Genomic DNA, 15,170 nt, shown 5'->3' on the forward strand with positions numbered 1-15,170 from the left:
GGAGACTGGGGACGCTGAGCTGTCGGAGGCTGGTGGCACTGGTGGCACTGGGGACGCTGAGCTGTCGGAGGCTGGTGGCACTGGTGGCACTGGGGACGCTGAGCTGTCGGAGGCTGGTGGCACTGGGGACACTGGGGACGCTGAGCTGTCGGAGGCTGGTGGCACTGGTGGCACCGGTGGCACTGGGGACGCTGAGCTGTCGGAGGCTGGTGGCACTGGGGACTCACGGGCCGTGTCTGGGGACGCTGGGCACACGGGGCCTACACTGTCCCCTGTGGTCGGTGGCAGTGGGGACACGGGGCCTGTGTCTGGTGGCACTGGGGACACTGAGGTGGCCGAGGGCCATCCCAGAGGTGCCTCTGGAGCTCTGGACCCACGGCCAATGTCCCACCGGCTCTTCCATAAAAACTCTGCTGGAGATGGGAACTCTTTGGCATCACCGGGATGGGAACTCTTTGGGATCTTTAGTTTGGGAATTCTTTGGGATCACCAGGATGGGAGTTCTTTGGGATCATCAGTTTTCCAGCCCCAAGTCTGGCTCCATCCCGGCATTCCCAAGGTCAGGAATGCCATAAAGCTCGGGTTATGGAATTCCCATCTTTTTTTCTGGGAACCTCCAGGTGGGATTTGAAAGTCCCGGGCAGTTTTCCTGCCCTCCTGGAATTTGCTCATCCCAAATCCTTGGAATTCCCTGGAAGTGCTGGAATTCACGGGTGCAAATCTCTGCCCAGTTTTCCCGGGAATAAAGGGCCTTTTCCATTGGCCCATCCCAGTTTTTATCACCTGCACCTGAGCCAGGGAAGAGGGCTTAAATTCCCCACACCTGGAAAATCCTGGGAAAGCTCCCGGTGGGTGGTGGGGCTGCTCCAGGGAGCTGCAGTTCCCAAAACCTCTGGAATTGCTCCCAACCCTCGGCATTCCAGAGCTCTGGAAGAGCTTGGACAATGCTGGAAGGTCCCAGAGGTCTGAAAAATTTGGGACAATGCCTTCAGGTCAGTGCTGGGAATGTTGGGATTATTTTGTGCAGGGCCAAGAGTTGGACTTTGAGATCCCTGGGGGGGGGGTGTGGTTCCAGCTTGGAAGCTTGGAATGTTCTGGAATTCCGTGGGAAAGGGGAAAGTTTGGCAGGGAGTGGGGCTGTGGGAAACGAGGAATTTTTGGGGTCTTTCCTCCTCTTTTCTCCTTCTCTTCCCTTCCCAAGCGTCCCGGGGGGTGATGGGATCCCAATTCCCACCTCGGATTGTGGATGCAGGAGCTTGGGTTTTCCTGAGGTGTCCAGGGGGTCTGGAATCTCCTGGAGTGTCCAGGGGGTCTGGAATGTTCTGGAATGTGGGAGGTCGGGAATGTCCTGGGATGTCTGAGCAGGTCTGGAATGTCCTGAGGCGTCTGGAAGGTTGGGGAGCCAGGGGTGTCCCACCGATCCCAGGGCAGCATTCCAGGGAATCCATGGGGTGTCCCGCTAATCCCATCACAGGATTCCAGGGAATCCGTGGCATGTCCCACTGATCCCTATGCAGCATTCCAGGGAAACCAGCCGTGATCCAGGATCTGGGCTCGGCCTGGAGCTCCTGGTGTTTCCCATCCTGGAGCTTTTCCATCGGGCAGGGAACCGATTTCCTTGGATGCCCTGAGCTCCGGAGATTTCCAGTTTTGGAATTTGAGGACCTGGATCACTCCCTGAGCTGGGAATGTGATCCTGGCAAAAGGAGGGTGCAGGAATCCCCGAGGATCCTTTGGAGCTTCCCCGTCCCATCCTGGAGCCGCAGATCCTTCGGGAAGAGCCGTTCCCGCCTCCCGCTGCTCCGTGGGAAGGGTGGTGGAGACCCGGGATAAAATTATCCCAACCTCCCACGGGGTCCGGGAGCTCGGAGCCGGATTTTAAGGAGACAGGAACACGCCCGAGCCGGGGTTGGTTCCTCTGGAATAATTTATGGATTCTGCACTGTTAAATCCCACGGGAAAACCCATTCCTGAAATTTGGCGGGAGCGCTTTGGGAGCAGCCTCCCTCTTTGGTAGGAAAAAGTGGCAAACCCAGGGAAAATCCCGGGAATGTGCCGAGTTTTCCTCTCTGTTGGCAGTGTTGGAATCCTGGAGGTGCCGGAGCAAACCTTGGGATTCTCCCATGGGAATGGGCTCTGTGGGGGCCGGCACTGGCTGTGATTCCAAAGGTTTTCCGTTTGTTTTTCCTCTGGAAGCAGGGGAAAGCTCATTCCAAGGAACGACAGGTTCATCACATCCCAGGAAATCTGGGATGTGGAGAGAGGGGAGGCTCCTGCAGCCTCGGGAAGCTGCCAGCATTCCCAGAGCTGGAATTTATGGGAACAGCTGGGAAAGATCAGGGATGTGTGGCCAGGGAGGAATTTTCTGGAATTTTCCAAAGGTTTTCCTCCCCCGTTTTGTGCTGGAAACTCTTCCTCTTCCCTTTGAAATCATGGAAAAGCCGGAATTCAAATAAAATCCCAGCTGGATTCATCTGGGAGCAGCTCCCGGCACTGGATGGCCCGGGAGTGTCCAGCTGGAATTCCAGAGGTTTTTCCTCATGGTTTCCAGGATGCTTTGGGAGCTCCCAGCCCTGATCCCTCAATCCTTGGAATGCCGGAGTGAGAATTCCCACGTTTTGTCCCTTCCGAGGCGGTTTTTAACTGGGAGCATCCCAGTTTTCCTCCAGCTTTGCCAAGGAGATTCCTCAGTGTTCCAAGGGTGGGTGGGAACGGAAATTCTGGTTGGGAATTCCTTTGGGATGAGGAAGAGGAGGCTCCTGCCCATCCCATGTGGCCGATTCCCGGGAAGGGAAGGGAGAACATGGAAAAGGGAGGGATGAGAGTGGAGATCCCACAGGAATATGGATTCCAAGGGATGAGAACTCCTGGAAAAGTGAAGGATGAGGGTGGAGATCCTTCCGTGGGCATGTGGATTCCAAGGGATGGGAACACCTGGAAAAGGGAGGGATGGGAGTGGGAATGTGGATTCCAAGGGAAGAGAGAACATGGAAAAGTGTGGGATGAGGGATCGCTCCTCTTCCCACCAATTCCCTGCCTCCATCCCGAGGCTTTTCCATTCTCTGTTTTCCCAGTCCTTAGATCCCAAAATTCCTGAAATTCCCCTCTCCATTCTCCACTCTCCAGCCATGGGAACACTGTAAAAGAAAAAAAGGGGAAAATCAGGAGAATTCGATTCCTGCGAGGGGAAAATCGGGATATTGGGAATGGCCCTTGGGAATGGCCCCAAACCTTTGATCCTTCCCTCCTTTCGCACTGCGGCAAAAACCCCGGGATGTCAAGAATTCCAATGGAATTTTCCCCCGTTTTAGGGCAGAATCAAAGCGCTTCCAAACAGGCCGGGAGCTGCTTTTTGCCTGGAGCTTCCCATTGTTTTTCCATGGAAATGCCGCTCCTTTCAGATCCGCCGCATCGCGCTCCATGAATGGAGCAGCTGCTCCGCTTTTCTCCCCTCTTCCCCATTTCCATTTTTCCCGTCCCCATTCCTGCAGGTGCTGCCTGCGGATTTTTCCAGGCTTTTTGTGGCTTTTTGTGGCTTTTTTTTTTTTTTTGGGAGCTGTTTTTCCTGTGGCGGCCCTTGGAGCATCCGGAGGGAGGATCCGGATGGAGCAGAGTGAGAGTGTCCCGAAAACCAGTGGGAATCAAATGAGTGATTCCCAAAAATCCCCTGGAAGGATTCAGGTGCTTTAACCATAAATCCTGGAATCACTGAGCTTGGAAAAGAATTCCAAGATCAAATCCAAGCCGGGCCTGATCCCAATCCCAGAGCTCTGAGAGCCACATCCAGGAATTCCTTGGATTTCTCCATGGATGGCCATCCCGGCTTTTCCAGCCCCATCCCAGCTTTTCCAGCCCCATCCTGGCTTTTCCAGGCCCTTCCCAGCTTTTCCAACCCCTGATCCAGAGGAAACATGGGAAAGCTGCAGTTCCACCACATTTAAGTGGCTTTTTCCACCCCAAATCCGAAACAATTCCATGGAAATAAATCCCATTTATCCCAAACAATTCCCCTGGCACATTCCAGCGGATGCCGAGCAGCAGAACCTCCCGAAATATTCCAGCACAACCCCAAATCCCGGGAATTGCCCCGGGGGCAAAGTCACCCTCTGTGAGCTCAATCAAACAAAGTGGATCGATGGGAATCTGAGCAATTCCCGATTTTATCCGGGAGAAATCCGCCGGCAGCAAAATCCGCCCGCAAACAACCGGAGCTGCCGTGCATTCCCAATCCACGGCTTTTTCCAAGGAAAATCCGACTCGGATCAAGCCGTGACCGGCGCATTTGCAATTTAATAAATTTAAAAGATTTTACGACCAAAATTCCCTTTTTTTCTCCTCCTAAGCAGATTTGCTGGAAAGGATGCATCCATTGAGGCAATTTTCATGGAAAACATCAATCCCATCTTTTCATTTTTCCAGCCATTTTTTTTCGGGAACAGCACATTCCGTGCTTAATAAAGAGGAATTCTGAGTCATTTGAGGCGAGGAAAAATTGGTGTGAAAAGAAAATTAGCTGAGCGCTTGGAAATATTCCTAAAAAAAAAATAAATCAGGAATAACGGCTCTGAATTCCATCTGCTGGATTCCTTGGGAATGTGGGAGTGACCAAAGAGCTCCCGCAGGAGGAAAGGAGAAAAAGGAACAGGAGAAAAAAAAGGGAATTTTTTTTCCCCAAGAATTCCTTAAATTGAGGGTTTCTTGTGGCCAGCAAAATCTTGGAGCTGGGGGTTCTCAAATTCTGGGAATTGCCTGAAACGATGGGAATGGGGAAGGAAAAGGAACTCTTGGAAGGGAAGGAAATTCCTGCCCTTGTTCCCTCTGAGGGTCTGCAGATTCCAGGCCCTTCCCACCGGGAATGCCCTGGAGGGGCTGGAAAATCTCATAAATCCTGCTGGGAATCCCAAGAATTCCAGGATTCTCTCATTCCCTTGGGATGCAGATGGGATCCCCAGAGGAGAGTGGGAATTGTAAAATTTAAGGAATGCCGTGGGATTGGGTCTGGAAACTCCATGGATACAAAAGGGAGAAGAAAAGGCTGGAATTCCGTGTCCATGGCCAGTTTGTCCCGGCAGGAAATCATGGAAAAGTGGCTGGAATTAATGAGGGAATTAAGGAATGCCCGGGATCCAGAGCGGGAAAGAAGCAGCAGGAGAAAGGTTTGCACATTCCATAGGAAGGTTCTGGATCCTGGGGATAAGGAGGGGATGGAGCGGGGCCGGGGAAGGGAATGGAGCTGGGAAAGGGCTGGAAAACTCCAGAGGGGTTTGGGATTTGGGCTGGAAAACAGGAAAACACCGGAGGGATTTGGGAAAGATCTGGAAAACTCCGGCTGGATTTGGGATCTGGGCTCAGCCTGGAGCAGAGGCGGCTCTGGGGCTCCTTCGGGATGGGCTCTGGCTCATCCCGGGATTCTCAGGGAAGCTTCTGGAATCCCTGGGCCGGCCCTGGGGCTCCCTCATTCCCGAGGGATTTCCCTTTGCTTCCCAGATTTCCATCAGGCCTGGGCTGGGCTTGGGGCTGGGCGGTGCCGGGTGCTCGCGGATCCGGGATTTCCCGGCTTTTCCTCTTCCAAAGGGAAATTCCTTTTTTCTGATTTCTTTTCTTAATCCTGGATCCCATCCCACCTCATTCCCACATTTTATATTGTTCCAGCTTTTCCAGCTTTTTCCATGCTGATATCCATGAAAATTTTAACTAATTAATTCAAACCACCCCAAAACACAGATTAATTAACCCTCATCCATTCCCACATTCCAGGAATTTTGGCTTTTCCATGGAAAAACTCCTTCAGCCGGGCTGTTAAAACTAATTTTTCCGGACGATCCCATTTGGAATCAAACATTCCGCAGCCGCCTTTGTCCCGGATCTTCAATTATCCCGACATTCACGGGTCACTGGTTAATTAATTAATTATGGTTGATTAATTAACCAATCAAATCCTCCCCCCTGCTCCCGTCGGGGATCGATAGAAATTCCGGCTTTTTGTTTCTATCCTGGTTTTTTACGGAATCAGGGAAGCCTGGAGTGAGGAGCGGGAGAAGGAACGAGCTCGTCCTTGGGAATGATGGGAGTTTTTTTTTCCCTGGAAAATTATTTCCTTTATTGGGAATTTGAGAAAATTTGGGTGGGAGAAATCCTTAAGGAACTTCAGATTCCAATGGGGATCTGGGATGATCCAAGGTCATCCAACCCTGCCCAAAATTGGATAAAAATTCCCTAAAAAAATCAAAAAATGAGGAATTATTATCCAAGCCCACTTCTATTAATTAGCAATAAACAAAATTTACTGATTAATAATTCATTTATTCATCCTTTATTAATTAAAATTTCCTGCCCAATTCCTCCTTTTCCCTCCCTTCCCATTAAATTCCCTTTGGAATTTCGTTGGATTCAAATCCCGATCTGATTTTGCATTAAACAAAATCCTGTCATTTATTATTCAGCTTTCCTGTGGTAGATTCCCATTTTTCCAGCAAAAAGTTGGAAATTTTATCCACATAATTTTCAACCCGTGTTTTCCCAGATTTTTTTTTGCATGGAATGCATCAAATCCTTGTTTTCTCTTGACCGGTTCGTAGTTTCCCAACTTTTTTTTTTTGGTGCTGTTGCATCCTAAATAATCAGATCCTCGTTTTTTGTGGGAAGCAGGAGAGAAAATTCCATAGGAATGTGCAGGATTCCAGTTCAAGCTGGGAATTAGTGGAAGGAAAATCCCGATTTTAAGCGGGTAAAGTACAGATAGGAGGCAAAATTCCCCCTTTATTCCCTTTATTTCCCAGCTCGGAATTCCAGATTTTTCCTGGGAATCTGAGTGTGGAGCTGGAGGCTGGAATTTCCTGGGAACGGCCCCTGGAAGCGTTGGACCAATCCTGGCAGGATTGATCCAGAGGGGAGTGGTTGGATAAATTTATCAACATTCCCAGGATTTCTTTGGCTTGGGATTCAAAGCTCCAGAGCAGCCGCTCCCAGAGGATCCATGGAAAACAGGGATACCCCATCCATGGAAAACAGGGATACCCCTTCCATGGGATTTTGTCCCCTCGGAGCATCCAGGGGGACACGGAGGGAGGACGAGGAAAGGACGGAACCGCCAGTGAGAAAAGTTGGGAATTTTCGCTCGGGGATGGAGCAGCCGGTGAGTGCTGGAGTTTCCAAGGAATCCCTGCCAGAATTCCTGGTGGGAATTCCCACCGGGATTGGAGGGATGGAGAGGATGAGGAGGGAGGAATGACGGCATTCCAAGTGGTGATTCCATAGGGAAAAGGGATTTTTGGGAAGGAGCCGCCTTCAAGACCTAAAGAGCAACGAATGGATACGGGATTTTCCATGGAAAACCGGGAAATCCCGGAGAGAATTCCCGGGGAAGTTTACCTGTTGGGTTTTTCTGGTGATGCGGTGGCCAAACGGGTTTGGAATCTTGGATAGGATTGGATGTAAAGGAAGGGAATTCTGAGAAATTCCCAGTCTGAAAATTTCAGTTTGGATTGAATTAAAAGTTCTGGAATGGCCACTTCCAGAGGCTCCTGCTGAAGCTGAATTCCAAGAATTTCTGGAAGGGCTGGAGGAGCTCCAGGGGGAAGGGAAGGAGCTTGGAATGGGAAAAATTCCCAAGGATGAATTGTGGATTTTTTTGGGAAAGTGCTGAGGAAAGGAGGGAGAACATTCCAAGGTGTTCAGAATTTGGAAGGGAATTTTGGGAAGAAGGAGACGTGAGGGCAAAGATCCAGCGGGTCCTGGAATTCCAGAGGGATTGGGAAAAATGCTGGAAAAGTGAGGCAAGGGTGCTGCTTCCCAAGGGAAAATTCCAGCCTCGATCCGTTGGATCGGGAGCTGCCAGGGATGGACTGGGAAGGCTTTTCCAGGGAATTGTGGTGTTTCCTTGGAATTCCTGACAGTTTTCCTTGTGGGGAACCTTTATCCCAGATAACTGATGGAGCAAATCCCATGGGAAGCACTGGGTGGGACGGGGGGAGTGAATTCCCTGGAAACATTCCAAGGTTTTGGGGACTTTGGGAATATTGGGGGGATCGGGGCTGTCAGTGCTGTGGAAAGTTCGGAATTCCGGGATTTTTGGATGGAGTTTTGAACCATGAGTCACCGGATGGGATTTTGGGACTGGGTTTTGTGGGATGACACAACATCCGACGCCCTTCCCGATGGATCGCCCCCTGATTCACTGGAAAATCCCAAATCCTTTGTTTTTCTGGCTCCAGGAACTCCAGGTGCTTCCTGGATCCTCCCTCTCACCCTTATCCCTTTTTTTTTTTTTTTTTTTTTTTTTGCTGGAAGCATTTTCTCCCAGCATGGAATTAAACTCCGGGAATGGCGGGGCTGGAATTTTCCTCAGGAGATGATCTAAGCTCCCAAAATTCCGGCTCTTTTTTTCCCCCAGCTGGCTCCACAAACTGGTCCCAGTTTGACTCTGGAGGGTGGAAAAAAATTCCTGTGGATTCCTCCTCTCCTGCAGGATTGCTTTCCCCTGGATATCCAAAAATCCTAACTCCTTCCCAGGACTGTGGTTGGGAATGATGGGAATGATGACATCCAGCCTGGCCCAAGGTGGGATTTGGGAGCTCCAGGTGGGAATTCCCATGGATATTCCCAATCCTGCGTCTCTGATCCCTTCTCCCACCAACCCACGGGAATCCAGGAGAATCCCATGGGATTTTCCACCCTCTGGGAATGGGAATGCTGCTGGAATGGCATGGAAGGAGTAATCGGGAAGAAAACCAGGATCCTGGGAGAAATCCAAAGAGAATCCTTGGAGGAAAGCCAGGAATGTTCCCTGGGCCCGGGTTGGGGCTGGAACCTTGTCCTGGTTTTAGGAGGATCCACATCGGGATCCATTCCCAAATCCCTGTCCAGATCTGTACCCAGATCCATTCCTGGATCCACGTCGGGATCCATATTGGGATCCATGCCCACATCCATTCCCAAATCCATGTCAGGATCCATTCCTGAATCCGTGGCGGGATCCACTTTGGGATCCATGCCCAGATCCATCCCTAAATCCACGTTTGGATCCATGTCCGGATCCGTGCCCGGAGCGTGGCAATTCCTCAGGGACGGACACGGATCCGTCTTGGATCCGTAAACTTGGGAATTCCTCATTCCCCACCGGCCTCCTCCCCCCAGAACCCCCCAAACCCCAACTCCCTCCTTTCCCTCTCTCTTTCCCCCATTCCCTGAAGAACAGCCTGGTGAATTCCCGTTTTCTCCCTGTTTCCCCTTGGGATTCACCGTGGGAACATCCAAGTTTTTGTTGGTTTTTTTTTTAAAAATGAAAAATATCAGGAAAACTTGGGAATTCTTCGTTTCCCACAGCTCTGCCTCCCCCAAAATCCCCAAACCCCAACTCTCCCTTTTCCCTCCTTTATTCCCCCATTCCCTGGAGAACCTGGTGAATTCCCGTTTTCTCCCTCTGATTCCCTTTGGAATTCACAGTGGGAACACCCATTTTTTTTCGTTTTTTTTATTTTTTTTTATTAAAAAAAAAAATCATGAACACTTGGAAATTCCTGATTTTCCATAGGATTCCTCCCAGAATCACACTCTCCCCTTTCCCTCCCTCTTTTCCCCCATTCCCATGGAGAACTCTGTGAACTCCCATTTTCTCCCTCTCTTTCCCTACGAATTTCCCTTTGGAGTCCACAGTGGGAACACCCATTTTTTTTTCATTTTTTTAAATCAAAATACCTGGAAAACTTGGGAATTCCTGGTTTTCCACAGGTCTGAACCCCAAAAACCCCAACTCCCCCCCTTTCCCTCCTTTATTCCCCCATTCCCTGGAGAACCTGGTGAATTTCCAGTTCCTCCCTCTGTTTCCCTTTGGAATTCACAATGGGAACACCCTTTTTTAATTTTTTTTTTCCATTCTTTAAATCAGGAAATCAGGGAAACCTGGGAATTCCTCATTTTCTAGGGGTCTGACTCTCCCAGAACTCCCTGAACCCCAGCTCCCCCCTTTCCCTCCTTTCTCTGGAGAACCTGGTGAATTCCCTTTTCCTCCCTCTCTTTCCCTTTGGAACTCACAGAGGGAACACCCAATTTTTTGAGTATTTTTAAAATAATTTATCCATAAAACCTCAGGAATTCCTCATTTCCCATAGCTCTGACCCCCCCCCCAAACCCCAGCTTCCCCTGTTTCGCTCCCTCTTTTCTCCCATTCCCACGGAGAACTCATTGGATTCCTCCTTCTCTTTCCCTACGGGTTTCCCTTTGGAATCAACAGCGCGAACACGCGATTTTGGGGGTTTTTAAAATAATTTACCCACGAAACCCCAGGAACGCCTCGTTTCCCGCAGCCCTCCCCTCTCCACACCCCACTCTCCCCTTTCCCTCCCTCATTCCCCCGTTCCCCAGGCCCTCCCCATCCCATTCCCGGTATTTTCCCCCCGCGCTAACGCGGCGTTCCGCGCCCTTCCCAGAAGTGTCTGCGGCTGAACCCCGACGTGCCCGTGTGGGTGTCCAAGCAGAGGATCCTGTGCACGCTCAACCACAGCCTCAAGGATGTGCTCAACTACGGCCTCTTCCAGCCCGCCTTCAACGGCCGCGCCGGGAAATTCCTGGACGAGGAGCGGCTGCTGCGGGAATACCCCCTGAACCCCGACACGCCCGTGCCCTACCTGGAGGTGACCGCGCTCGAGGGGCGGCGCGGGGGTGGCTTCATTCAGTTTAAATTTTATTTTATTTTGTTTTATTTTATTTTATTTTATTTTATTTTATTTTATTTTTAATTTATTTTATGTTATTTTATTTTATTTTATGTTATTTTATTTTATTTTAAATTTATTTTATTTTATTTTATTTTTAATTTATTTTATGTTATTTTATGTTATTTTATGCTATGTTATTTTATTTTACTATGTTTTATTTTATGTTATTTTATTCTATTTTGTTTTATTTTATGTTATTTTATGCTATGTTATTTCATGTTGTGCTATGTTATTTTATTTTGTTTTGTTTTATGTTATTTTCTTTTATTTTGTTTTATTTTATGCTATGTTATTTCATGTTGTGCTATGTTATTTTATTTTGTTTTGTTTTATGTTATTTTCTTTTATTTTGTTTTATTTTATGCTATGTTATTTCGTGTTGTGCTATGTTATTTTATTTTGTTTTGCTTTATGTTATTTTGTTTTATTTTGTTTTATGCTATGTTATTTTATGTTATGCTATGTTATTTTATTTTACTATGTTTTGGTTTATGTTATTTTGTTTTATTTTATGTTATTTTATTTTATTTTGTTTTATTTTATGTTATTTTATGCTATGTTATTTTGGATTATTTTATGCTATATTGTTTCATCTTATGCTATGTTATTTTATTTTGTTTTGGTTTTTTTAAATTATATTTTATGCTATGTTATTTTATTTTATTTTACGCTATGTTATTTTACGTTATTTTATTCTATGTTATTTCATGTTATGCTATTTTATTTTGTTTTGTTTTATGTTATTTTATTATATTTTGTTTTATTTTATTTAGTTTTTATAGCTTTATTTTATTTTGTTTTATATTATTTTATTCATTTATTTTGTTTTGTTTATCTGAATTTAATTTCGTCTTATTTTATTTATTTTAATTTATTCATTTATTTTGTTTTATTTATCTTAATTTAATTTCATGTTATTTATTTTATTTTATTTTAGTAATTTATTTTATTTTGTTTTAAATTAATTTAATGTTATTTTATTTATTTTATTGTAATTCAATTTATTTTTACTTTTATTTAATTTTGTTTCCTTTTATTTTAAATTTCAAAATATTTTATTTTGTTTTGTTTTATTGTATTTGACGTGGTTTTATATTGATTTGATTTATTTTGTCTTATTTTTGTTTTATTTAATTTCATTTTCTTTTGTTTCTTTTCTTTTGTTTTATTTTATTTTATTCTTTTATTTTGTTTTAATTTAATGTTATTTTATGCATTTAATTTTATTTTTATTTTATTTTGTTTTACTTTTTAAAATGTTTTTGTTTGTTTTGTTTTATTTTATTTGCATTTAGTTTTGTTTAATTTTTTTTTTTTTTACATTTTGCTATATATATATATTGTCTCTTATCTTTGTGTGTCTCTTATCTCTTCTCTCTTTTCCGATCTTTTAAATTCATTTCTCTCTTATCCTTTATCTCATATTCATTTGTCTCCTTATATCTGTTTATATGGTATCCCTTATCTCTTATCTCCATTTATCTATATATTGTATTTTGATGTCTCTTATCTCTTATCTTTATATCATATTAATTTATCTCTTATCTCACCTCTCTTATCTGTTTATCTCTTATCTCTGATTACCACTTATCTCCATTTATCTCTTATCTTCGTATATCTCTTACCTCGTCTCTCTCATCTTTCTCATTTATATTAATTTATCTCTTATCCCTTATCTCATATGCATTTATCTGTTATCTCTTATCTCTCCTCTCTTATCTCGGTTTATTTCATTTCTTATCTCCATTTACTTGTTACATCCTATCTTTGCACCTCCATTATCTCTTATGTTTATCTCATATTATCTTTTATATATTATCTCGTATCAAGTTAAATAAATTTACGTCTTATCTCTTATTTCTGTTTATCTCTTATCTCCTACATCTGTTTATCTCGTCTCTTTTCTTGGTATGTCTCTTATCTCTTCTGTCTTTTCCCTATCTCAAATTCACTTATCTCCTCTGTCTCCTCTCTTATCTCTCTTTATATCTTATCTTTCCCGCTTATCTCTTAGCTTTGCATGTCTCTCATCTCTTCTCCATGGTCTTTATCTCATATTCCTTTATCTCTTATCTCTTTTTTTCTCTCCTCCCTTATCTAATATTATTTTATCTCTCCTCTTTTATCTATTCTTACAGCTTATCTCTTATCTCTCCCTCTTGCATTTGTGTGTCTTTTTCCTCACTTGTCTGTACTTTTATCTTATGTTCATTCATCTCTTATCTCTTATCTTTTTTATCTCTTAACCCTTATATTTATTTGTTATCTCTTATCTTTGTCTCTTATCACTTCTCTTGTCTCTATCTTTACCTTGTCTTTATCATCTTTATCTCATATTCATTTATCTCTTATCTCTGTTTATCTCTTTTCCCTTATCTCTTATCTCTGTTGACCTCTTATCTCTTATCTAGTTTATCTCATATTCATTTATGGCTCATATCTTATCTCCATTCATCTCTTATATCTTATGAAATATTCTCTTATCTCTTGTCCCTTATCTCATATCCACTTATCTCTTGTCTCTGTTTATCTCCTCTCTCTTATCTCACGTTTATCTCTTATCTGTTAGATGATATCAGTCCCTTATCTCTTATCAGTCCCTTATCTCTTATCTCGGCAGTTCCGCTACAAGCGCCGCGTGTATTCCCAGCCCCTGCTGGACGACAAGCAGTTCGCCAAGCTGCACACCAAGGTGAGCCCCCATCCCTTGGGATTCCCAAGGAATTCCCATGGAAAACCCCAGGAGACCCCCCGGGAGAACCCCTCCGGCCCCGGAATTCCGGGATTTCCCAAGGAATGCCAGCAGTCAATCAAGGCAGCACCAAAACCGGAATGGGAGCGATAGTGAGCCTGGAATCCCCATGGAATTCCCGTGGAAGTCACCTGGAGAACCCTGGGAAACCCCTCCAGCCCTGGAATTCCAGGATATCCCAAGGAATGCCAGCATTCCCAGTGCCAAAGTCAGAACAGGAGCGGTTTTGGCACCGTGATTTTATTGGGTTCTATTGGGTTTTATCCAGAATTCCTTGGATTTTATTCCATGGGGTGGGATGGAGCTGGAAGAGCATTCGTGGGGTGCTGAAATCTGGGATCACGGATTTATCTTCCTTCTCCCTTTTCCCTTTTCCTTTGGCTACTTGTCCAAAGCCCGTGGAATTTTGGGAAGGAGCTTTCCTTTTTTTTCTCTTTTTTTTCCTCCTTTTTTTACTCTTTTTTTTTCTCTTGTCCTCTCTTTTTTTCTCTTTTTTCTCTTTTTTCTTCCCCCTTTTTTCCCATTTTTTTCTCTTTTTTCTCTTTTTTTTCTCTTTTTTTCCTCTTTTTTCTTCCCCTTTTTTCTCCTTTTTTCTCCTTTTTTCTCCTTTTTTTCTCCTTTTTTTGTCTTTTTTTGTCTTTTTTTTGTCTTTTTTTGTCTTTTTTTCTCTTTTTTTCTCTTTTTTTCTCTTTTTTTCTCTTTTTTTCTCTTTTTTTCTCTTTTTTTCTCTTTTTTTCTCTTTTTTTGTCTTTTTTTCTCTTTTTTTCTCTTTTTTTCTCTTTTTTTCTCTTTTTTTCTCTTTTTCCTCTTTTTCTCTTTTTTTCTCTTTTTTCTCTTTTTTCTTTTTTTTCTCTTTTTTTTCTTTTTTTTCTCTATTTTTTCTCTTTTTTTTCTCTTTTTTTTCTCTTTTTTTTCTCTTTTTTTTCTCTTTTTTTTCTCTTTTTTTTCTCTTTTTTTTCTCTTTTTTTTCTCTTTTTTTCTCCTTTTTTCTCTTTTTTTCTCTTTTTTTCTCTTTTTTTCCCTTCTTTTCCCTTCTTTGCCGTTTTTGTCTCTTCCCCCCCCTTCCCCCCCTTTTTTTCCTCCTTTTTTCCCCCTTTTTTCTCTTTTTCCCTCCTTTTTCCCCTTTTCCTCCCCTTTCCTCCCCTTCCCCTTTTCCCTTCTTTTCCCCCCTTTTGCTTTTCCCCTTTCCCTCTTCCTTGGGCTGCTGCTTTTCCAGAAACTGTGGGGTTCCGTGGGAATCCTTGGCCTTTTCCAGTCCCTTGGTAATTTGGGAATGCCAGACAGGAGCCAAAGGGACAATTCCGGCCAATCCATCCTCATTCCGTGCCCGTTGGAGCGATGCGGGCGCGGATCGACCTTTCCCGGGAAAAAAGGCTGGGATTGGAGCAGCTCCCGGGAAAAAAGGCTGGGATTGGAGCTGGATCCAGAGGGAGCGGGAGCAGGGATGGGATCCTGGCTGGCGCGGGGACACCGGGACACCCGGAGAGCCTCGGGAACGGTACCGGATCCGGGGGAACGTCAGGATAACGGGCAGGGATCGTTCCCGGAGTGGGGTCATCCAGGGAAGGGCTGGGATTCAGCTCAGAGATTCCATGGGAACATCGGGATAATGGGCCGGGGTCATCCAGGGAACGGCTGGGATTCAGCACGGGGATTCCATGGGAACATCAGGATAACAGGCAGGGATCATTCCTGGAGCTGGG

The 15,170-nt window shown here is 45.0% G+C and overlaps 1 protein-coding gene across 1 annotated transcript in view; it reads left to right on the forward strand.

The window, feature by feature from the left end:
* SHANK3 (SH3 and multiple ankyrin repeat domains 3) overlaps nt 1-15,170 on the forward strand; it is a 122,636-nt gene that overhangs the window by 2,470 nt on the left and 104,996 nt on the right. Inside the window, exons 2-3 of the mRNA XM_066551091.1 lie at nt 10,428-10,631; nt 13,336-13,407. Coding sequence (XP_066407188.1) covers nt 10,428-10,631; nt 13,336-13,407 — 276 coding nt within the window. The remainder of the gene's footprint in view (nt 1-10,427; nt 10,632-13,335; nt 13,408-15,170) is intronic.

This window comes from Molothrus aeneus, chromosome 5 (assembly GCF_037042795.1).
Source record: "Molothrus aeneus isolate 106 chromosome 5, BPBGC_Maene_1.0, whole genome shotgun sequence".
Classification (NCBI taxonomy): domain Eukaryota; kingdom Metazoa; phylum Chordata; class Aves; order Passeriformes; family Icteridae; genus Molothrus; species Molothrus aeneus.